Raw genomic sequence first — 24,210 nt, forward strand, 5'->3', positions numbered from 1 at the left:
CCTGAAGGTCCTTGGCCCAGCGTATCATCAGTTACGCCCTGCCCTGTCCCTGAACATTCAAGTCATAATAAGTAAGAAGGTAAGGAGGGAGAGAAGGTCTCCCAGTAGCAGCCCTTCTCCTCAGGCCACTGGAATGCCATGGATTAGAGCAGTTGGCTGGGAGAGGGCCAAGCAGGAGTGAGCTGCTTGTTGCCATGGTAACAATGGGAGATTCAAAGTCCCCAGATCTTGGCCCGGTGCCTAGGCCACCTTGATTGGATTCCTTCTCTGAGCCAGCTGTGCTTCCTTGAGCAGTCTGGAATCTCTTCATTCTCATCCTCACTGCATTTGATCGTTCCATTCTCCCTGCAGGTGCCAAGTCAAATCACAGCCTCCTTGAAGCCTTGCCTAGATTCCTCCATGGAATTAACAGCTTCCTCTGTGCTGCTCCCATAACCATTTGTTGGCATAAGTGTCCCCTGGGACACTTAACTAGTCATGCTTCATAGTTCCCCTGTGCTCATCCATTTCCCAAACAAAAAATAAATTCCTTGACTTCACAGTCTACATCTTTAGTTCAGTGTGGAATCCCTTACCCAGGTAGTTGGCAGGTTTCTACATCTTGTTAGGCAGCATTAGCTGGGAGAGCCCTAGAAAAGAGAGAAGTTCCTTGCGCACATAGTAGGTTCTCAACTAATGTGCACTGAATTGAACTGTGCGCTGCTGTGCTGCAGAGAGGGGAGAGGGCGGTTCCTGGCCTCCTTGGACTCAATTGTGTCAACAACCCAGGTTCAGGGAAGGAAGAAAAAAGCCAGCAAAGAGTTCCTCCCTCTGGAAAATAAACAGGGAGAGCTTTTTGCAGTAATGACAGTGAGACAGTGAGATGCTGAATGCCACACACACGTTCTCTACTCAGTCGGCTTGGCATCTGAAAATTACCAGATGGAATGCTATCAATTCATGACACCAAAATATGTTAGGAACACAGCCAATTGGGGCTTTCCAAAAACGTGGCGATAACCTCACTTTCAAGTGAAATAATCATAATATTCAATATGGCACCCCGTGAGGCAAAGGTCCATATCCATTTGAGGCCAGTGATCTTTGGAAGTCAGGTCTCACTGCTGTCATCTCTGTTTCTTGGCACTGACAGCCTCACTGGAGATTCAAAGGTAGCTAGTCCCCAAAAGAGGCCTGCAGAGTGTGCTTGCAGTCTGGAATGCCCCAGAATATCTGGCATCTGAGCACACTCTGAGCCCAAGCTGAATGAATTCTCCAAACCCAGAATACTGAAATTCCAATTGGTAGATTTTTTCTTTTCCTGAGTATCTTCTATCTGGCCACAATGCTGGGTGAGAACCCAGAAACCAGGGTAGCAGAGTGGAATGAGCACTGCATATTTAGGGGTAGAACTGCCCCATCTTCCACGATCAGCTGTGAGACCTTGGGCAACTCATTTAATTTCAGTGAACCTCAGTTTCCTCGTCTCTAAGTATGGTCATTCATTAATTCAGCAAATACTTTCCAAGAACAAAACAGGTCCCTGGATGCCCTACTGGGAATGGAAGAAAGATGATTAAATAAAATGAACCTAAAGTGGGTTGAGGGCTATGGTAATAGTATAGGGACAGTGATGGGGCACAGGACAGGGGCTCTAAACATAATGAGGTCTCAGAAAGTTTCCCAAGGGAGATGATATTTCAGCAGAGACTAAATGCATAGAGACCAGGAGTGGGATTGGGATGGGATTGGGAGAGAGTTGGGGGTTTCAGATAAAGAAGCTTCCCTGAGGCCCTAAAGCAGGAGGGACCACAAATCTCAGGGAGTCTGAGAAATGGAAGGCTTTGTAAACTGGAAAAGTGACTGGTTGCCATTGTTTGCTCCTCTCTTGCTGCTTTTTAGGAGTGAGTGGAGTAAGGAGAGTATCACTCTGGGAAATGGGAAAACTAGGACCCAGTCTGCCCTTGGCCACTGACCAGCTTTGCAATTTTAACCAAATTTTGAACACCCATTTCTGTTCTTTAGTTTATTCATCTGTGAAATAGGGCAAGAAATCCCTTCCCTCCTCACATTACAGTGGATTTGATGAAGAAATGTTTGCAGAAGCTGTTAAAAAATTAAAACGAGTTATTAAGTGCAGGGTCTTTGCTAGGACTTTCCCCAGTCATAAATAAACGCAAGCCCATTTACACTGGAGAAGTCGTTGCATCAGGGGCATTTTTCCCCCTGCCTCCCTTCCCAAGGGATCAGGAGATAAATAGCAGGTTCCTTCTGATTGGTTTGGTCATATGTCATTTCAGTTCATAATCCGATTTTGTCTAAGGAAGAAAGTATGCTATTAATAAAAGGGTTTTTTTTTTAATTGTAATATTTGTGATTACTGAGCCTGGCTAGTTAGGGCAGACTGCCCATGAGCCCAGGGTGGGGCTTAATCCTGCTCTGGCCAAGGCATACTTCGAATTACAAGAGGGATCAGGTAAGAGAATGTAGCCTCTGAAACATTGACGCTGCTACCTGTCTTCTGCTCACCAACTTTCAGGGCTTCCCTAGGGCCCATTACTGTACAGCAAAGCTATGTTGAGCCTTCCCAGCCCCCTGAAATCTCACCAGCCTTGCCGGTACCACCTAATTTCCCACTCTTCCTCAGGAGGTTTCTTCACTGACTTCCCAGTCTCAAACTCTGTATGTGCTGGCCTCTGGACCTCTACTCTTGCTTTCCCATCCTACCCAGCTCAGCCCAGCTTCCCTTCTCCCACCCAAATGTCCAACCCTCCATGTGATAACACCCAGCACGGCGGGGTGGGGGGGGCACCCAACCTCCATCTCCTCCAGGCGGCCTCTCCCTTAAAACTTAAGCCAGGCTTCCCTGGTGGCGCAGTGGCTAAGAATCCGCCTGCCAAGCAGGGGACACAGGTTCGAGCCCTGGTCCAGGAAGATCCCACATGCCGCAGAGCAACCAAGCCCGTGTGCCACAACTACTGAGCCTGTGCTCTAGAGCCCGCGAGCCACAACTACTGAGCCCACGAGCCACAACTACTGAAGCCCATGTGCCTAGAGCCCATGCTCCGCAACAGAGAAGCCACTGCAATGAGAAGCCCGTGCACCACAACGAAGAGTAGCCCCCGCTCGCCGCAACTACAGAAAGCCCGTGGTCAGCAACGAAGACCCAACACAGCCAAAAATAAATAAAACTAAATTAAAAAAACAAAAACCTAAGCCAACATCGATCCCTCTCGTTTCTAACCGTGCATGATTTTGGCACTTCCTGATATTTACCTTAGCCTTTAATTGCTTGTATTATTTTTGAAAATTAAACTGTGAAGAGCATTATCAGTCTATAAAGAATCTCATGTATCTATTATTTGACTTTTACAACAACACTGGATGGTGAGTGGAGTCCGTGGGATTATTATCTTCCCATCTGAGATGGGGAACCTGAGGCTTGGAGATTCGGGGACCTGCACTGTCACCTGTCAGGACTTACTGTGTTCTAAGTTTCATTAAGAAACTCTCCTAGGATGGGAACCAGATCATAACCTTCTTTTTTTCCCTCAGCACCATGTTGATCACACAGCAGATAGTTATTAACTAACATTTCTTGAAGTGAAATCCATAAGCAACTACTGGAAAAATAATCGGAATGGCATATTTCATTGATGCACATCATTGCTATTAGTACTATTAGCCTCTTCGTGTATAAAGAACAGTATGCTTGCAGCATTATTTTTATTATAGTGACCCAGTAAACAACCTAAGGGAGGCTCTCACGTGTTCTATACAAATGTCCCCACCCCTGCCCCCGGGGGTCCATCAGAGGGCAGCCACTCATGCAGGCTCTGCCCCTCTGTTCACACCAAGCAGCATGGCCCCACTGCCTCCTGGCAAAGGATGGAACGTGCTTAACAGAACTTGCCTGGCAGGGTTGACATGCTGGGCTAGCCCTTGGAAATCTGGAGTCATTTGGGCACATGGAAGATGCAGGTTGCCCAGAACCGCTGCAGAGCCAGGTGCAAGAACCTCGAAGGTTGGGGTGGGATAAGGGTGGGGTCCATCCATCCATTCTGGGTTGGAGGTAGGAAGACCTCCCAGCGTGGGAGCCAATTTTCTAAGCATTTCAGGCCACTGTGACTACCTGGCAGAACTGAGGAGTGTTGTTTGTTGCCATGTCCCTACATCTACCTGGTATAATACCCGTTATGACTCTCAGTTTCGTACAGTTCCTAACAGCCTAGGAGCACATTCCCAGGCACTGTTGCTTTGACACAAGGACCCTCCCTGCCAGGCAGGTACTCACTTCCAGTTGGTTGTTGACTTTGGAAAGTACCTGCATACAGTCAGACCTTCAGAACTGTACCAAAGGACTGAGAGGAAAGCCAAGCCCCTCCCAGCCCTGCCCCTGATGCCCTTCGGTAGAGGCAAGAATGCTATCTGTCATTTTCTTGTGTCTCTTCCCAGATTTCCCCCATTTTGGAGATGAAGAAGCTGAGGCCCAAAGCAACTGAATGACCTTCCCGAGGACGCATACTGAGTAAGTCACTGGTGAGAATTTGAACTGGCTTCTCACACCACTATGAACTTCCCCTGCACTCCAGGCTATATTTTAGCCAAGAATTCAGCTCATGAAAATCTACAAGTGTGTAAACAAATAAAACCAGATAAATGTCAAAGCCAGAACTGGAGGCCTGGAGCTCCATAGGCTGTCCACTGAGAAGCAGAGCTGCCTGCCCCTCTCAGGGCACTCCGAGCCCCTTCTCTGGCTGCTCCAAGCCAACTCCCATCTCCAGGACTCTCTCCTGCCTTCCACCGAGCAGGGGCAGGACCATACATCCTGACCGTTTTGCTCTATCAAAGTGTTCCCACCCAATGTCCTATTTCTTCAAGACCCTGATACTTTGAGGGTTGGTCTGATAACAATATATATGTGTGTGTGTGTGTGTGTGTGTGTGTGTGTGTGTGTGTATACATATATACATATATATGTATGTACACACACACACACATTCTGGGATGCTAAGGAAAGATAAAACTTAAGGCTGGTACAGAGCCTGCAGGTGGTCCAGACCTGAGGCCACAGGTAGAGAGCTGGGAGACAAGATCAGAATTCCCTGGCCTTTCCCACCATCCCCCCACCTCCCAGTGGCCCCATGTGCTTTCCAGAGAGTCTTTCATAAAGCTTTGAGGCCTCCAGGCAAGAATGGAGCAGGTAGATGGGGAGGAGTGATGGGGTGGGGCTGAGGGAAGAGTGTGTGTGTGTGTGTGTGTGTGTGTGTGTGTGTGTGTGTGTCTGTGTGTGTGTGTGTGTGTGTGTGTGTGTGTGTGTACGCACGCGTACACTTTGGTATCTATGGGGAATTCCCCTAGCCCACAGTCTCCAGCAGTTTCTTCCAAATCACTCATGGGCAATACCTGCAGCCTCCTTTGGGAAGGTCATTTCAGGGGTGGAGAGGAAGATAAGATATTTGGGGGCAAAGGCAGGCAAGTTGAGGGCATCAGGGATGAGGTGAAGCCAGTGGCAGTTGCAGAATTTCTCTAGAACAGGGTCTTACAGGTAACAGTCTATTTGCACAGAAGCACCTAAAGCTGCATTTGATGAGACTGAGCAAATATCATCTGTATCAAAGAAATAGGGTACTGGGGCTTCCCTGGTGGCGCAGTGGTTGAGAGTCCACCTGCCGATGCAGGGGACGCCGGTTCGTGCCCCGGTCCAGGAAGATCCCACATGCCGCGGAGCGGCTGGGCCCGTGAGCCATGGCCGCTGAGCCTGCGCGTCCGGAGCCTGTGCTCCGCGACGGGAGAGGCCACAGCAGTGAGAGGCCCGCGTACCGCAAAAAAATAGGGTACTGAGGCAAAAAGGGGGTGCTACTTGCCTGAGTGGGGGCTCGATAAATATTTTAGCACACTCATATATGCCCTCTGCATTCACCAACAGTTATTTATCAAAACTGTAAAAAAAAACCATCTACATGCAACGTTAGGGATACAGATGTAAACGCATACACACAGAAAGTGAAGGTTCATTCTCCAGCAACATCAACTCTGTGCTACCCGCCCTCTGGATGGAGCCTGTGACCCGAAGTCTGATGAACCTGAAATATTCCACACTGTGCATTCCGCAGGGGTGAGTTATGATTGGAATGAGAATATTTTTGCTCACTCCATGATTTGGCCTTTATATTTTAAGCCTTAATATTGCAGTAAGGTAGCTTTCGGCGTTTAATTGCCCTGAGCTTTTGTTAACATTAAATGAAGGGAGGAAATGGAAAGGAAAATAAAACCGTATCTGTATTGCTTTTGAGTTGCATAATTGTATATTTTTGCCACCCCATTAGTTTTCAACTATTCCAGCCCATAAACCTCTCCCCTGCCACCACTGAGGAAAATAAGTCAGTCATCCGGTTATCACTGCAAAGTTTGCCAAATTCTCAGTTCTCTTCTCTAATGTTAAAGAGAATGATACACCTTTAAATTGAGTCTATTTTTTAATTACCACCTGTGGGAGGCCCTGAATCACACAAGTGCTTGGTCATCTTCTTGCTTTTTAAAAAAACACACCTTCCTTCTAAGCAGATATGACATTGGAAGACTTAAACATCAATTATTGGAGTCAGCCACGAACTGTCCCCTTTATTTGGGGACCAGAGAAGGCACCATCCCTCCCCAACTGCTTCTAACTCGAAGATGACCTCAGAGCCTCAACTCACACTTTCCAAAAGTAAAACTTGCCTCAGTGCTTTACCACACCTATGAAAATTGGCTCCAAAATCTTTTACCAAATAGTTTCGAAGAGTGAAAATAAGAACAGTATAACCCAGGTATGTCACTGTAACCATGACTACAGGTTTTATTAGCACTAATACCAGGATGTGGTCAGACTGGATATATACAGACGGCAAACACAAGCCTGAGTGGTGTCAGAGTGTGTGCCTGCAAACTTTCCAAATTGAAAACGTAGCCCTTAATGACTATGATTCATAAAGGACCTGGGGCGGGTGGAGGTGGGGATGGTGGCAGTGGGTCAGAGGAGAAGGTTTAGGGCAGAGGGCTGCATCAGTAAGAGAAGTCAGGGTTCTAATTTTAGCTGTAATTCAGCTTTAACACGATCCTCTAATATGCCACTGCTTGCATTTAGATTGCAATTTTCCCTTCTCGATGTTTTCTCACAGGTCTTGTCTGTTCTTCACAACAATCTTGAGAGATAACTGAGATGGCTAATAGCCTCACTTCTCAAATGAGAAAAGGGCTCAGGAAGCTTAACTGATTTGCCCAAGGTCAGAGGCTTGGAGGACAACTGAACTGGGACTAGAACTGGGTCCTCTTAATATTCTTTCCACTGCACCCCTCTGCCAGCCTTTTGTATTCTGCTTGGGACATTATGCTATGCATTAATTCCTCTTGCAAACATCCCTCATCCTTATTATTTATCTAATTAGCCAGAGACCAGGATCAATCCATTAAACTGGAGGTGACAACTGGAAAGTAAGGCTTGCCTTTTGTCTTTTGTCCTCATCTCTTTTTCAAGCCCCCTGCGTGGTTCTCCCCTTCATGGAGGACAGCACAAAGAATAGGTAATGTCGTCCCTATTCTGGAGGGAGGGTGTGGTCCAGGGGCTACAGGCTTAATATGCCTCCAGGGACCAGGTAGGTGTCAGGACTGGGTGAAGCCGGCAGGGTGGGGACTGGGGTACAGGTTGGGGGAACATCGGTCTTTCTAAAGCTCCAGCAGATTATAGCTATGTGGGAGGTTAGTGTGACCAAATTTTAGGACTCGCTAAAGATTGAGAATTTTATATGAAATCAGAGGAGAAAAAAAAAAAGGGAAAAGAGAAGTGCCTATGGGTTGGATATAGCTCCTGGGCTGCCAGTGAGTACTCTAAGGAGTTTTATGCCTTTGGGTCCCCAGCACCCAGTGTCATACGTGACATATCGCCCTTCTCTTCTTGCATTTTTGGTCCTATTAAAATGTGAGCTCCTTGAGGTCACAGAAGGTGTTTTAGTCCATCAAGAGTATATCCAGAGGGTGTGGCACACATGGCAGGCTATCAAATGCTTGACAGATGAATGATTGGTGAATACCCCTCCGTCCTAGAAGAGAGAAGTCCTCAGCGTCTGTCCAGAGAATGGCAGCTCTAGAGCATAGCAGTTACAGCAGGGTCTTTTGCACTTTAGTAGCTCTATGGCCTTGGGCAAATTACTTAGTCTCTGATAGGCTTGGTTTCCTCATCTGTATAATGGGGATTAAAAGACCCGCCTCCTTAATTGCTGAAGGAGGCAATGTCTGTAGAGCCTTGATTACACATGCAGAGTTGCGCACTTAGTAAGAACACAACAAATGGTGGCTTTTGGATTCAACAGATCATTCCCTGTTCCTGTGAAAGGTGATAAGATATTATGCCAAGCCTCTGTTTTTGAGGCTTTGGCCTCCTGAGGTATCTATGTCAAAAGAGGCCAGTCAAAGGAAAACAAGTGAGCATTCTAGCTGAAATGAAGAGAAGAAAGTTGATAGTGATGGACAGAACAAGGCATCCCTAAGAAACTAGATCCTGGAGGTCAGGAGGGCTGAAAGAGGGGCAGCAGCTGAGAATGAATGGAAATAAAATTAGCAAGAAAGCAGGGGGAAGGCAAATGAGTCTGCCCTGATTCCTAGGATTGGCTGACTCACTCCCACCGGTTCACAGAAAAGTTGATCAGACTCTGCTTATGAATTCTGTAATGAATGGATGCTTTTGTCTTTCACACAATATGAGTAGTATAATAACAAATAGGGTGTTATATGGTTTTCAAGGCAATTTTAAGGCCCCCACTGTGTAAAGTGTACTTAGCCTACACACTTTACACACATTGTCTTTACACGCGTCATTCACTCACTCACGCACTCATTCATTCATTCATCCATTCAACAAATACTTATTGCCAGCCCACTTTCTGCCAGACACTGTTCTGGGGAGAAAGAATAAAACGATGTAGCACAGTGGAAAAAACACCTCGCCCTCAGAGAAGGGTGCTCATATCTCTGTTTACAGAAGAGAAAACTAAACTCAAGGTGCTTAAGTGGATGTTGCCCAGACTCCACGCCAGTGTTAGCGAAGGAGGCAAAATTCTTTTTTTTTTTTTTTGAGGGATAACTTTGCTTTATTTTGTTTTCATCTTACTATATCATTTTTTTAACATCTTTAATGGAGTATAATTGCTTTACAATGGTGTGTTAGTTTCTGCTTTATAACAAAGTGAATCAGCTATATGTGTACATATATCCCCAAGGAGGCAAAGCTCTTGGTGCATGTTTTCTGGTTTAGGAGAAAAATCAGGAAGTTATCATGATGATCTAGGGACATAAACATGAGGAAGTCTGTAACTTGCTAACAGGCTGGGGGTATTGCATTAGATCACATTTAGCACAGCTGGAATTTTCAGAGTATCGGAGAGACACGATTTTTAGTGTTTAATCCTAAGAGTGACTGAAAGCGACTAATTATTGTCAGAGTCTATGACATGGACCCTTTGGAGACAATGTAATTAGGGAAGAGAATGGAGAAGAGAGAGGGAAGAGGGCGGGAGAAAGAGTAAAGGAGAATAAAGTGTCTAGACATGTTAGGCCATCCATAACAGAAAGTCAAAGAAAGCCTGGATGAAAACCCTTTTAAACTCCTTTAATTGTTCTTAAATTATTCTCTAATTATTTTCCCCACATTCATCTTTGAGTAGAGAGAAGGTGTCGTTTTCCTCCTCTGTATTTCCTAGCATAGCTTAATTAATACTTGATTGATTGAAAGATTGACTCATTCGAACCTGGAGTGAAATGGAGCTTTTTAATTTTCTTTCTGCTGAACCTGAAATAGAGCATATAGTAATTAGGAAAGGATCCCTTGTTATCAGAAAGTCCCAGCCACAATGAGCTCTCTGTAACTGAGCAAAAGGAAGGTAGATGATTATTTAGGAGTTGATAAAGCACACTCCCCACTCCCTTCTGCTTTCAGTGATATGGGAGTTTCTTGATCATTATTTCCTCCTTAAATGAGTTACTTGGCTGGAAGATCCGTCTGGATGGTGGGCTAAATGGTGGATAATTGTCATCAAAGTCTGGCCACAGATGTGACTGATGGCCTCTTTTCTATGTCTTTCGTTGCCCCTGCTCTCTCTCCAATGACCTCGGTTGACTAATTTACATTTTTTTTCAAGATCTCTTTTCTTTTAGGACCCTTGGGTTAACCAGCATGACTTCATTCATTCATTCAGGGACATTCCCGACTCTGAGTATCTACACAGAATAAGACAGGCAAGGGCCCAGTTCTCACTGAACTTATTCTCCAGAGCAGGAAGAGAGTCCATAAATGCATACACTACAGTGACAAGAGCATCACGTGTGACTCCGAAACTTTAGAGTGGGAAGAACTACCAAGGCCATAAGACAGGATGGTGTGCTAGAGGTTGATGGTGCTAGGCTTCTTAGATGACTTGGTCAAGAAAGGCTTCATGTTGAGGTAACATCTGTGGTTACAAGTGAGTGGAAATGCCTTTGTGTGGAACTCTGCATGTTAGGAAGCAGTCGGCCACGCCAAGATCTGAGAGAAAATGTACCAGAGAGACAAACGAGGTCCTGAGGGGTGGACAGCTCTGAACTCTGTGTGTCCAGGGCACAGCGAGTGAGAAGGGGTTACAGGATGAGATTAGAGATGGAGGCAGAGCCAGCTGATGGAAGCACTTGTCGGGTATTTTTATTCAATACTTTCCAGGCATTGGGAAGCTGTGGGGGGGGAGGGGGGGGCTCGTGTGGGGAGAAGACGCTATAAAGAGGGAAGAGTAGAATCAGAGAGCCTGGTTAGGAAGCTGTGCAGTAATCCAGGTGAGGGGTGATGGTGACCTAGCCATGAAATGGACAGAAGTGGATAGATGCAGGATATATTCTGGAGATAGAAAGGATGAGACCAGCTGAGGGGTGGGAGTGGTGTGAAGCAAGAGGGGTACATGAGTCTCCTGGGGCTACCGTGACAAAGTACCGCAGGCTGGGTGGCTTAAACAACAGGAATGTATTGCCTCACAGCTCTGGAGGCTAGAAACCTGAAATCAAGGTATTGGCAGGGTTGGTTCCTTCTGAACCAACAGCTTTCCTTCTGAAAGCTGTGAAGAAGGATCTGTTCCAGGCCGCTCTCCTTGGCTTGTCAACGACCATCTTCTCTAAATGCCCCTTCATTGCCTTCCCTCTGTGCAAGTCTACCTCTATGTCCAGATTTCCCCTTTTCATAAGGAAACTAGCCATATTGGATTATGGACCCACTTTACTCCAGTATGACCTCATCTTACCTAATTACATCTGCAAAAATGCTGTGTCCAACTAAGGTCATATTTTGAGATAGGGGTTAGGATTTTAACATATAAATATATCATATATATATATATATATATATATATATATATATATATATATATGATTCTTTGTGCTTTTCTGGATTCTTTTAATTTTTCAAAGAAAACAAATAATTACAATGTAGTCAACAAGGGCTGTGACGGTAGGTTATTGGCTCCATGAGAGCTCAGAAGAGAAAGAAATGGATTCAGGGAGGTCTGCAGGCAGAGGACTGACAGTCACAGAAGACCTCCCAGAGGAGGCTGGAAGGACAAGGAGTTTCCCTGTGAACGGACCAAGGGAAGAGGTGAGAAGACATTCCAGGCAGGTGGAACAGCACGTGCCAAAGAATGGCAGTGTGAGACAGCAGGAGGCTCGGGAGAATTTGAAGAAATGTGGCAACAAGGGTGGTGGTGGGAGACGAGGCTAGGGTGAGAGCAGAGACCAACAGCTCACAAGCGATTTGTCCCACTTGCTAAGGAGTTGCGATGATCATGCAAGTGACGAAGAGCCAAAGACAGGCTGGGCAGGGGGAGCATGACCTCATTTGGATTTTACAAGATGAACTGAAGGAAGGAAAACTAAAGAGCAGTCTGAGGGCTTGGACAAATGCGATAACAACGAGGGTGGAGAGGAGGGTGCCTGTGCTCCTCGGGGTCCTTTCTCTGCTTCTCCACCCTCTGCCCTCTATACTCATACCACCAGAGCTGCCTGGCTTGAACCCTGCTTCACCTCCGGCGCTCTCGGGCTCCAGCTCTCTCCTAGATTACGCCAAGCTCTTTCCCACTCCGGGCCTTCACCCTGCTGTTCCTGCCACCTGCGCACAACTGGACCCTTGTCATCCCTCCAACCTCAGGTCAAAGTCACCTCCTCAGAGGCCATGCAGACTGTTTGCTTTCTAGCACCAACAGCATATCTTGGCTTCTTTGTTTGTGCACCTGTTTACTATCTGCCTTCTCCCTGCAGGAAGTAAGTAGCTTTACCATATCTGCATCATTCGTGACTATATATGCAGTGCCTGGGAAGGAACTGACACATACTAGGAGCTCATTAAATGTATCAGCAGAAGGAAAGAAGGGAGAGAGGGAAGGAACAAAAAGACAGTTTGGTGTGGGGAAAGGATGGAGGCTCATGTCCCACTCTGCCCAGTGATATGAGATCCACGGGGGGTGAAAAGGCTGCATCCACACCCTCATACTGCTGCTTCTGAGTGATGCCTGTACATGTTTTAATTCTGAAAGGGTTGCTTTGAAAAAGAATGATGAGTGCAGTAAGAGTCTCCTTACTACAGGAAAACTATAGAGAAAGGAGAAAATAAATGCCTTTTAAAGGAGACCTAAAGAATCAGTCATGACTCCAGAACCATCCCAGATTCTGAAAAGGCAAACAAAATCATCATCAGCTAAGAAGTCGAGGGTGTTTCTTTGGCCAGCCTATTCCTTTGGGGTCAAATAATAAGGGCACACATCTATGGCCAGGCGTGGCTCCAAGAGGCTCTACGTCTACTGACTCATTTAGTCTTCACAACAGCCTACTATTATCAGCTCCATTTTACGAATGAGGAAAGTGAGCCCCTGGGTTAAGTAACCTGCCCAACGTGATAGACTTAGTGAGTAGCCGCATCAGGATTCGAACCCAGGATATTTGGTCCCGGAACCGGCACTCTGAAGCACTTAGCTAGACCCCTCTTGGGTCAAAGCTGCACCACAGAAGAGTTGTTAAATGTATCACATATTTGTTGTAATCATTGCCAACGTTAGCTTTTTGTCACTTGTATGAGGTAGGATGGGCTAATTGCTATAGCAAATAATCCTTAAATCTCAGTGGCTTCCCCCAACAAAGGTTTCTTTCTCATTCATTCCGATGTTCACTGTGGTCAGCGAGGTGCTCTGCTAGCAATCATTCAGGAACATCTTCCATCTCTGCTGTCCCAGGGGCCCTGAAGTCCTCCCCTGGGCCCTTTGCATCTGGCCAGCCAGTGAGCAAGCAGAGAGAGAATGTGGAGGCCCTTGGGGGAGATTTCAGGAGCCAGGCCCATGTTCCTTTGGCCAGAACTCAGTCACACAGCTCCAGAGGTGTCAGGGGGCTGAGAGGCATACACTAGCCTGAGCCCAGGATGAGGACGTGGTGGGCATCTTGCCTAGTGCTGCCTCAGTAGTTACCTGTGCGGACTTCTGTAGGGGAAACCTGGCAGGAGGGGTGCTGGGAGTCAGAAGACATTGGTTCTGGCCCTGAATCCACCAGTTGTCAACTGTGTGACCTCCAGCAAGTCACAGCTTCTTTTGGTCCCAGATTCCTTATCAATAAAGTGAGGGAACCCAAACAAAGGACCCATCTCTGGATTCTTCCAATTCAGAATGTCTACATGACAAAGCATCATCTTATTATTTTTAATAACCATGGTACCTTAATCGTTTCTGTACTGATGACCTATTTGTGCTTTTGTTCAAAATTGCAACCATAATTACAACATTGATTCTGAGGGAAAATACTATCTATTTTCTTCTAATCCTCAATATCTAGTTCCACACCATGTATGCATACTCTGGGGGGAAAAAAAGAGGATCCAATTTTGTATTTGGACTAGTTACTTGAAGCAATTAATTAAATTGGGGGAAATACAGACATCCATTTCATCATGCCTTTTTAAGTTAGGTTTTAAGTTATAAGTATAATATTCCACTAGCAGATTATTTTCTGTAATCTGACAATTTTTGTACAAAACAGTACTTACATCTATTAGAGGGCATCTGAGCGTGCCAGGTTAGCAAGGTGAGAAACATCAAGAAAATATATATCCAGAGCAGCAGAGTTAATAACTGCTGACTGAGGTTCTACCTGCGCCCTAGCTGCCAGAGAGCCTTGGTTCCTGAAGTGTGTGATATTGTAACCACAGGGATTTTGCAAGGACTGCAGGGTAGTTTTGGGAGCTGGGACAAGGTTTGGGCAGGCAGAGTGGAGAGGCCTGGGGCTGAAAAAGAGGTTTTAAACCCTCAGGAGATGATGGCGAGAGTCAGGTAGAGCCTGTTGGATGGGATTCCTATTTTAGGAATATACCAGAGTTGGAGACCAGAGAGGAGACTAGGGCTAGAAGAAGAAGAGCAGAGCACAGCCCAGAGACAGTCCTCATGTCCCTCCGCCTGACAGTTCTCTCACCGCATCCGCTGGAGAACACCCAAGTCAGGCACTTATCCCACACAACGCCACCACCCTCACCCTGGTCCCAGTGCCATTTTCCCTGAACAACTGCAGTCGTCTCCTCCCCCTCCTGCCCTTGCCAATCTGTTCTCTCTCACCCCAGTGACAGTGTTCTTTATGAAACACAGATCTATTCTGTCCCCTCCTTGCTTGAAATCCCATGGCCCTTACAGTACACACCAGCCATTGACATGGCTTAGCAGGCCCTGAAGGTGTAGGGCCACCTGCCTCAAGGGCTTCACGTCACCCCACTGTCACCCCTACTCACTGCTGCTGCGTCCAGCCACACTGTCCTTTCAGGTCCTTTGCAGGAGAAGCAACAGGTCCAATTGTTCATCTGAAAAAAACACAATGAACACATTATTTCCTGTGTTCCCAGACTTTGGGGTGGGGGGACAATTTATCAGGTATTAACAATTGAACTCACTGCTTTAAATTTAGAGGCGCTTCATCTGAGAAGGTATTGGAGAGTTGAAAGAAAACACATCACACATATTACTTGAAAGTGCTTTAGATAAGTTTAGTCTATGTCCTCAAGAGTTTTCAGACGCCCTGACCACATGTGTGCTGCTTTTGTCATTCATATCTTAGTGAAGCCATCCCCACCCAGAGCCTGCCCTGGCTTCCCTGATGGGTATCACTCACTTTCACAACATCCCGGGCTTCTCCTTCATAGCAACTATATACTTACACACCGGTCTGCGGGGTTCTTTGATGAGTGTTTGCTTCCCACACCAGACTTTGCACAAAAAAGGGACAAGGATTGAGCCTGCCTGCTCCTGGATACCCAGGACCCAACACAGTTCCCAGTGTGTACTAGGTGCCGCATAAGTAGTCCCTGAAGGAATGACTGAGCAGACTCTGTCCTGATTGTCATTTCCTTTTCACCTCTTAATCCCCTCCAGGCCAGCTTGCTTACTCCTTCCCCTGCGCCTGATCCCATGCCCTTTACACAGAGTTTGACCACAGGACGCTTGATCACACTGTGCTTCTGCTATTTTTTTTTTTTTTTTTGCGGTACGCGGGCCTCTCACTGTTGTGGCCTCTCCCGTTGCGGAGCACAGGCTCCGGACGCGCAGGCTCAGCGGCCATGGCTCACGGGCCCAGCTGCTCTGCGGCACGTGGGATCTTCCCGGACCGGGGCACAAACCCGTGTCCCCTGCATCGGCAGGCGGACTCTCAACCACTGCGCCACCAGGGAAGCCCTGCTTCTGCTATTTTTGTCTCTGCTCCTTACTAGACAGGGAGGAGCTCAGGATCTGAATGCACAGGCCCAGACACATAGTGGGTGTTCCGTGAATGTTTATTGCATTGAACTGTGACCTCCACCAGAGTAGCTCTGGCCCAGATGCCCTGACTACACAAGAGCAAGAAGTAACACCCAAGGAGGCTCCCTGAAGCAGGCCCTGGTGCTGCTGTGTATAAAAAAATACCTTTCCCACCTCTCCTCGCCCATGATCCATCCATCCTCTCACTCAGCACATGGCTTCTGAGCTTACAGAAAAGGGTCATCAGCTCAACCTGCTCATTCAGCAGTTTTTGAACCTGATAATTGTCCAGAAACACTTGGGTTGTTTGTTATAAACATAAATTCCTGGGCATACCCCAGACCTACTGAATCAGGGTCTCCAGGAGTGTAAGTCGGGAACCTGCATCCTTTAATCCCTTGGTGACACACTTGGTGACTCCCTTCCCTGGCCAGAAGGTCATCCTGCCATCACCTGAGATCTATGGGTGAGGAGATAAAGCAAGCACAGTGATGACCACAACACAAGAAGGGAAGGTCTTTGCCCCCAAGTTACAATTATGTGGTGGCCCCCACACATACCCAGGAGTCTGCAGCTGCAGCAGAGGAATCTTCTAAGGCTCTGAGAGAAACCTGACCCTCCTGCTTCACCCCACCCCCTACCAGAAGGCCAAAGGTTTAAACCATTTGGAAATCACTCTGGAGAAGGTTTCAGGGATTTCAATTGGGCGCCATCATGATCCTTTTCATTAACATTTCTAGAAAGCATTTGCTATCCAACAGACACATTCTTCAGCTTTACATGCATTATTTCACCTAACAGACAGAAATTACAAGAGGCCGGTGCAAAGCAGAATGCCCTTCCCCCTTCCTGGGGAGCTCCAGAAGCAACAGCAGGCTGAGGGCCAGGCGTAGACACAACTCTGGAGCAGCTCTTGGCTCTCAGGGATGGATCAGACATCCCTGTGGCAGGAGCCATCCCGGTACACTTCCAGGGGTTCCAAAGCCTGGAGGGAAGCTGGGGCCTGCAGAGGGCGAGGTGCTCTCCCCAGGTCTCACTTTATGAGCTCAACAGTCCTCCAGACACCATCAGATGTTCCCCAAGCGACCCTTTTCCATTCCTGTTGCTGGATGCCAGAGTCTAGAATTACAGTCACAGAACTGCAGACCAGTTCTAAGCGGGGAGGTCACCTGTGAAGCCCTTTTCATTTGAATGGCGGTGGGGGGGTGGGGTGTCCATGGTTCTCTGGCCATGAAGACAGGGCTACAGGTGAGGGATGGGGAAGAAGAGCTCAAGGCTAGAATTAGTCCACCGTTACGGGGAGATCACTCGCTATTTTATAGATTATGTTTTATAGTATTTTACAGTTTACGAAATGCATTAAACATATTGAGCTCTTAATCTTCAAAACCTCATTACAAGGGAAGCTTATTAGCTTCATTTTGTAGCTGAAGTTCGGTAACTGGCCAAGGTCACAAGAGTTGACCCAGGGCTCAAACCCAGGTCTTCTGGCTCCAGGATCTGTGTTCTCCATCAACACCTCACATGCAGGCAGACAGACGCTTGTGGGAAGAGTGAATGGATGAAGGACTCTCTCCCAGCTAGATACTATGAAGGATATAGAGATGAATACTGCTCACTTTCAAGAAAACTGAAAGGACCTTTTCCCCTCTTCTCCCTCCTCATAACCACCCCCACAACCACAATCAAGGTTGGTTAGCACCTACTGTTGGTTTTACAAGAATAGATGAATTGTTTTTCAAACAGTGTGGGTGATGCTTGAGAGCCAACCAAAGGATGGGGTCTCCCGAGAGCGTTTCTAAGGCTCAAAGTGTAGCTCGTTTTGCAAAAACGTTCATAGAAGCTCTAACTTTTAATTCATACCACCAAGGAGATATATGATTGTTTCCTGGAAATGCTAATAATGAAAAGCTCATAAATACTAATGAAACACTGTAGATGAGCAGCGCTCAGCAAGTAACGTGGGGGGCCTAGAAGAGAATTCTTAGATTAAAAAATATAAACAATACCTTTTAATTGAACTTTCCCCAGACAGGGTTCCCAACTCTTAATGAACACTCTCTTTGGATATGGAGAGTAGACGCAATTAAGTACCTTCAGGAATCCAGAGGGGAATCATTGACTTAGCTTTAGCTTGAAAAGAAATCTGTTTACTCACAGGCTATTTTAGGTGCCATGGGATGGATGAGTTTGAGACAAAGGTTGGGATGGGTGGGAGGGCCTGGAACCTTGAACTAAAGAAATAATTCAAATGCATGCTTTTATTTCATCCAACTAAGCATCCTAAGTTGGAATTTGCTTCTTCTATTTGCCTTCTGGCATGATCCCTCAATGATAATAAGATCCCTGGAATGTACGAGGCTCCATGATACCAGAAACCTTATCATTGTCGTTCATTCCTGAATCCTCAATACCTAACACAGTGTGTGGCACATATTAGGTGCTCAGTAAATGTTTGCCAAATGGATGAAACATCTTCTCTTAAAACACCTACCAGAAGTTTTCAGATTCTGTCATCTTTTCCTGAAGGGCAGCTCTGATCACAACATCCTCCTGTTATAAAACCCCCCAAATAAACACACCCTATGAAGGCCCCCTCTACCTTGGCCACAGCCTACAGTCCTTCCCTCTCCCACCCTGAGCTCCAGGCTCACCAGAAGGCCCCTCGTTCTCCTGCTGATGTTCTAGAATTTTCACTGCCTGGAATCTTTGAACATCCTTTTCACACGTTTTTCTGTCAAGATCCTACTCATCTCTTAAGATGCTCTATTCTCAAGTGGCTCTACTTTTATGAAACTGCCCTAATATTCTCCAAGGGCTTGATGCCCTTCTTCTCCCTCCCTGGCTGAACCCAAGAGTGGGCTCTGATTCACATATGCTCCCCACAGAGACCAGCACGACCCCTGGCACAGCAAAGTTTGTCAGCAAGTGTTGTCTGCTGCTGTCTAATTGAATCACAGAAATGCAGTGCAAGGAACATCTGGTCCCCGAAAGTGTACGTGTAGGGTCAGGTTAGAGAAAAGCACCTAACAACAGAGCAGAAAAATCCCTCTGGATGGGCCAAAGAATACTGGGCCACGCAAGGCTGAGGTCAAAGCAAAGGTTATAGCAAAGGGAGAAGGAGAACCCAGAGGAGAGGCAGGTGGTGTGAGAAGGAACAAGCAGCGAAGTGGCCCCGCTGAGGGGCTATGGGGAGCCCAAGGGTGGTTTTCCCCTATAAAAAGCCTGTATGTTTGCTGGTGTGTGGCAGGTCCATGGCGCGAGATGTGCCCAGACACTCAGAGGGGCTCAGGCAAAGCCTCCAGCAAGGAGATAACTTCTCAGGATGCTCTTCTTTGTTGCATGTTGAATTTAAGTTCAGGTGCCATATGCTTTCTATAAACCTCCCCTTGGGCAGGACTGGAGTTTTACTGTATGTATCTTCATGCATTTGTGAGGTGTCTGACAATGCGAAATAAATCTCTTTTTAGTCTTCTTCTTCAACAGACGGGCATAAATGCTTCAGTCAACCTGAGGGATAGCAAAGGATTGTAAGATTCTATAAATTCTGGGCTACTTGCCAAAAATGGGTTAATTCCACAAGAAAGAATAGGAGGCCCAGAGCAACACCTGTGAACGGCTCACCTCTCGGGGATCAGGGGCCAAACCTCCCAGAATCCATAAGCCCAGCTGTGCCACTCCCTCACTGCGTGACCTCCGTCTCTTCAGCTGTAGGGTGGGGGGAATAACTGTACCTCTTTCATAAGGTTGCGATGAAGACTAAATGAGTCGATAGGTGCAAAGTGCCTAGAACAGTGCCTGGCATATAATAAGGGCTAGCTTACAGCATGATGTCAGGCTCCACGGGCCAAATGGCACAGGTACCAATTTATACAATTGCAAAAACTGTATAAACAATGTTATGAGGGGATAGGTCCACATGCCTGCAGACCAGGACGGAGATCCTGGGTGTGCCTGGATGGATACGTGGGCACTGGGTACATAGGACATTTATAGAGTGTGTTATCCAAGGAGTTAGACCCCCAAGGACAACTGCTGGGACACCACGTGTAACACACCACCCAGGTGTGTAACACACACATTTATGCTCCAGTGCAGGAGAACCCAATAAAGCCCAGACTTCCAAATGATTCTGGACCCAGGTCCCCCAGTGCCTCCCTCCATTCATAATGCACCATCCCATTGCTCACTTAAAAGATAATTTACATGAAGGTGATTTAGAAAAGTAGCAAATAAAATACAAATATAAAGTCATCATTCTTAGTTTTTCTGCTCGCCCAGCAGCCTTAGGAGAGTGCTGGAGCCATTGTTCAGAGGTCTGGGTGTTCATCACAGCTCTGTATGTCCTCAAACATGTCACCTCAACACTATGGGCCTCAGATTCTGCATCTTTAAGTGAGAGCGCTGGTCAGGATGATTTATAAGGTCTACAGCCTAGGCAATGTCTTTTTTATTTTCCTGAGCAATGTCTTATGCCAAGAGGTCTCTTCAATTTCTTTGAATTATCCTTGTCCTCCAAGTCTTGTTTACACCCGAGAGCCTGTGGATTCCAGAACTGAAGGCGCCTCTAAGACCTTATACTTGAGGGCTGAGGCCTGAGATATAGGTAGAGAGTTGGAGAAGGTGCCACAGGAAGAGGGGCCACTCTGGGCAAGCAACCAGAACAGTCCCGGCTGTAAGCTGAGCTCAGAACAGGAGTAGAGAGACATCCAGGGACCTCATCGCTGTTTCCAAGCACCATCACTGATCAGCCTGCAAAACTCTTTCCACTGCAAAGAAAGGGAACAGGCAGGGAAGGAGACTTGGGAATCTTTGGCTGGGGGACAGAAAGCAGAGACAAGGGTAATGAGGGAGAGGAAGGTAGAAACAGAGAGAACTGGTTTCCCACACAAAGCACGATGAGGCACAGGAGTGGGGTATAAGGAGGGGGGAGACACAGAGCAGGGAAGAGAGCATGAAGGGACAGCAAGGAAGGCAGGAGTGAGGCAGGATGAGGACTGATGACCTCCTAGCCTGGGGAGGTCCAAGTCCCCTAAGACAGCCAGCAAGACTTGGACATTCTATCTTGTGCTTAAGCTTTAATTAGTGTTGAAAATGGCAAGTTCATAGAAGGTCAGATATGGAGCTGTCCTGTGGGGAGTATGTATTCAACACCTATCAGGTGAGCTGCAGTGGAGAACTGCTCCTGTAGAGGGTCCAGGGACGCTTAACCAGAACACTGTGAATACACACATTGATTTATTTATCTGACAATTGCAGAGCACTTACTATGTGCCAGGTCTGATATGCTATTAATTTTTATATCCTAAGCCCCATACAGTTGTACATAGCAAGAATCAGTTAATACTTAATTGACTAAATGCATGTGTTTATCTTGTTTATAGAGTCTCAATACAATTTCAGTGAACTCTGGAAACCTTTGATTTCCTCCCATTTCCTAAGCCTAAAATCAATGATGTTATTAAAAATCACAGACCATTCCCACTGTGTATCTCTTAAATTATCTGTTTTTCTCTCTTTAGGTGCTATCCGTGGCGTGCCCAAACCCAAAGCTGGTAGAGGAATAAGTTACAAGTGGGCAATTCTGCAACCTGTCACGCCCAGGCCTTGCTGGTGAGCTGAGAGGCTCCTCTGGTCCCATCTAGCCAAGCACCATGGAGAAAATCAGCGCCTTCTTTAGCGCCATCTGGGACACCATCTCGGCCAAACACCAAGAGGGCCTCTTCAACAGCATCTGTCTAGGCATCCTCCTGGGGCTGCCCCTACTGGTGATTATCACCCTCCTCTTCATCTGTTGCCACTGCTGCTGGAGCCGGGCAGGCAAAAGTGGCCAACAGCCAGAGCGAAACAAGGGGAAGAAGAAGAAGAAAAAGAAGAAGAAGGCCGAAGAAGACCTCTGGATCTCGGCTCAGCCCAAGCTTCTCCAGATGGACAAGAGGCCATCACTGCCCGTCTAGTTAGACAGGAGGCAGAAGTGTCCTCCCCTGGGGGCTCAGCTGCCTTCCAACCACACACAGGGTAGGGAGGAGAAATCCCTGAAGTGATGCACTCACATCCACAGAGGAGCTACTCAACCAAGGAGCAAACCTCAGACTGAGTATCCCCATGGAGGACATTCCCGGGGAACACGCGGACAAGTCTTAGGTGCTGTCTCAGCATCTGTGTGTCCAATAGCAATGCTCTTTACTACAGACTCAGGCATGCCTTCCACCCACCTCTGGCACATTCCATATGCAAAAGCACAAGGAACATTTATCCATACATCTTGACATATCTCCCAAATGCACACATGCACACCACACACACACACACACACACACACACACACATTCAGGCAACAGGTACCCGGACAAGTATATACTGTTCATCAAATGGTCACTGAATGTCTACTTTGTACAAGGCACTAAACAAGGCAGTACATTATCTGCTCTTAGAAAAACATCTCATAGGAAAGCCTGGCAGACCCGGGCACACATGCACAATTACATAACCAGACAAGAGGCCTACGCACTGTCAGTGCCGTACACCACTCAGGTTAGAGATGTCTGCTCTTCTGTTCCCATCCCTACATAGCCTTTTACTGGGGATCTTCATATTAGGACATTCCAGCAACCTGGTACAGCCCCTGTTCCTGTATATTGATACAGACACACCAAGTTCCTGTGCTTCTGACCTCTCACCTGGGAGGAAAAGTTTAAAGTGTGATGGATCAAAATTCATCGAAAGCTATTGTCTTGCACATCATGACAAGGTCCTCAACACCACTGATGGCTGTCTAATGTAGTCCAAGACCTCTCTTTGAGATGCTACCCTCAGAACCACTCAGCAAGGCTCCCTTCTCCAAGCAAGGACAAACGGCTGCTGGTAGCAACTGCTAGGAGGCTGTGGAGACCGGGTGTACGCCATCCACTTCAGTGGACTACCGTTGTATACCTGTGCAATGTATGTTTCACAGATGGGAAGGGGATGCTACCCCTGAGCTAGTGATCCCCTATGAAACCAAAGGTTTTCAGCAGGGAAGGGATTAGGACAATCACAGGTACAGTCTCACAGAAGGCACACTGGAAACAATTTCATAAGGTTGTCATGGATGCATGGTATGTTGCAGATGGGATGCAGAAGTTACAGAGTTTAAATGAAAGCAGGACGAAGCTATACAGAGGTTGATCAATATTTATTTTGAAGCTCAGGCAAGTGCCTTCCACACAGTCGGCACTCACAACTGTCTGTGGATGCTGTCGGATACGTGATGATGTTAAGGGTAAACTTGTAACCCCTCCCCAATTCCCCCTAGTGACCTTCCCTTCTAAGTGAGCCCACTAATTGCTGCAACACATGGAAGCTGGGTATTGAATTCCGCAGGAGGAGGGTGCATGCAGGACCAAGGGTCAGGTGGACAAGTCTGCCCTGAGAGCCATGAGGACATGTAAGCTAGGTCCGCAGTGAGTTGAGGAGAGTGTCTTCCCACCGGGCTGAGGTTGGGGGGGCCGAATTAATCCACTCATAGGGTGAACTGGTTGGTATTTTGATTGTATTGTGACCATATCACAAAGATGGATAATTTCCAACTTGGGAGCAGGTTGGGCTCTAAAAGTTCATTTGCAAATCTGCTGGGTAGCTCTCCTGAAATATTTTCCCACGGAAGCTCTTCTAAATGGTGGTGAAATTGCAATTTAATTAACAATGTAGCTAAACTATGATATTTATAGAAGCAAAAGCTAAATTCTGAAAGACTGTGTTCATGGAAAAATGTATTCTATTTGTTCCCTTGGGCTAGCTGGTACTCAACTGCCCTCCAGGTAAAGTCCAGGTCTAGTCCTATGGAGGGGAGGTGTCTGGTAGCAACCGCTGCACCAAGGTCTTCTGACAGATGACCCTGTGAAGCATAATTCAGGCCTGCTTGTATTTTAAAAACAGTCATGTTCACCCTCTCACCCTAAGTGGCCTTAAATACCCTGGGCACTCAGGCTCCTTATGCATAAACCTCTTTGACCAGAGGAAGAAGCACCCTCCGATGCTCTGTCCCCTTGTCATGTGGAGACTTGTCGTAGAGCATCTGGCTGTCCCTTTCACATCCCAGGATGACTTGTCTTCTCCCCACACAACATGCACGTGACTCCCCACATACCCCACTGCTCAGCAGGGTGAGTTGCTCTTTCAGTCTCCAACTCTCAGCCCCCCTAAAACGGATGACTTGGGGGAGACGTGGAGGCTGATGCCCGAGACTGGTGTCAGATATAATCTAGGAGAGAGGATCTCCGGGATCAGGGACCACACAAGTGCCATGGTTGCCTTGACAACCAGCTGCTAGTTTGAATTGAATAGTAAGAGAGCAGTCGGTCGTCATTGCCATGACAAGGCCCCTGTCTCCAGGGGCAGTGCCCCACTGTCTCCTCACAGAATGGACCTGCTCTACGTCCAGGTA

General features: G+C 47.0%; 1 protein-coding gene across 3 annotated transcripts in view; it reads left to right on the forward strand.

Annotated features, from left to right (window-relative positions):
* Positions 1-22,165, forward strand: part of KIAA0040 (KIAA0040 ortholog) — a 32,857-nt gene extending 10,692 nt beyond the window's left edge. Inside the window, exons 2-3 of one of the 3 annotated variants that reach the window (XM_033428132.2) lie at positions 4,435-4,518; positions 21,308-22,165. In XM_033428132.2, coding sequence (XP_033284023.1) covers positions 21,440-21,742 — 303 coding nt within the window. In that variant the 5' untranslated portion in view covers positions 4,435-4,518; positions 21,308-21,439 and the 3' untranslated portion in view covers positions 21,743-22,165. The remainder of the gene's footprint in view (positions 1-4,434; positions 4,519-21,307) is intronic. The other 2 variants (XM_012533002.3, XM_033428133.2) reach the window with 2 other exon arrangements.
* The last annotated feature ends 2,045 nt before the right edge of the window (positions 22,166-24,210 follow it).

Source organism: Orcinus orca, chromosome 1, assembly GCF_937001465.1.
Source record: "Orcinus orca chromosome 1, mOrcOrc1.1, whole genome shotgun sequence".
NCBI lineage: Eukaryota > Metazoa > Chordata > Mammalia > Artiodactyla > Delphinidae > Orcinus > Orcinus orca.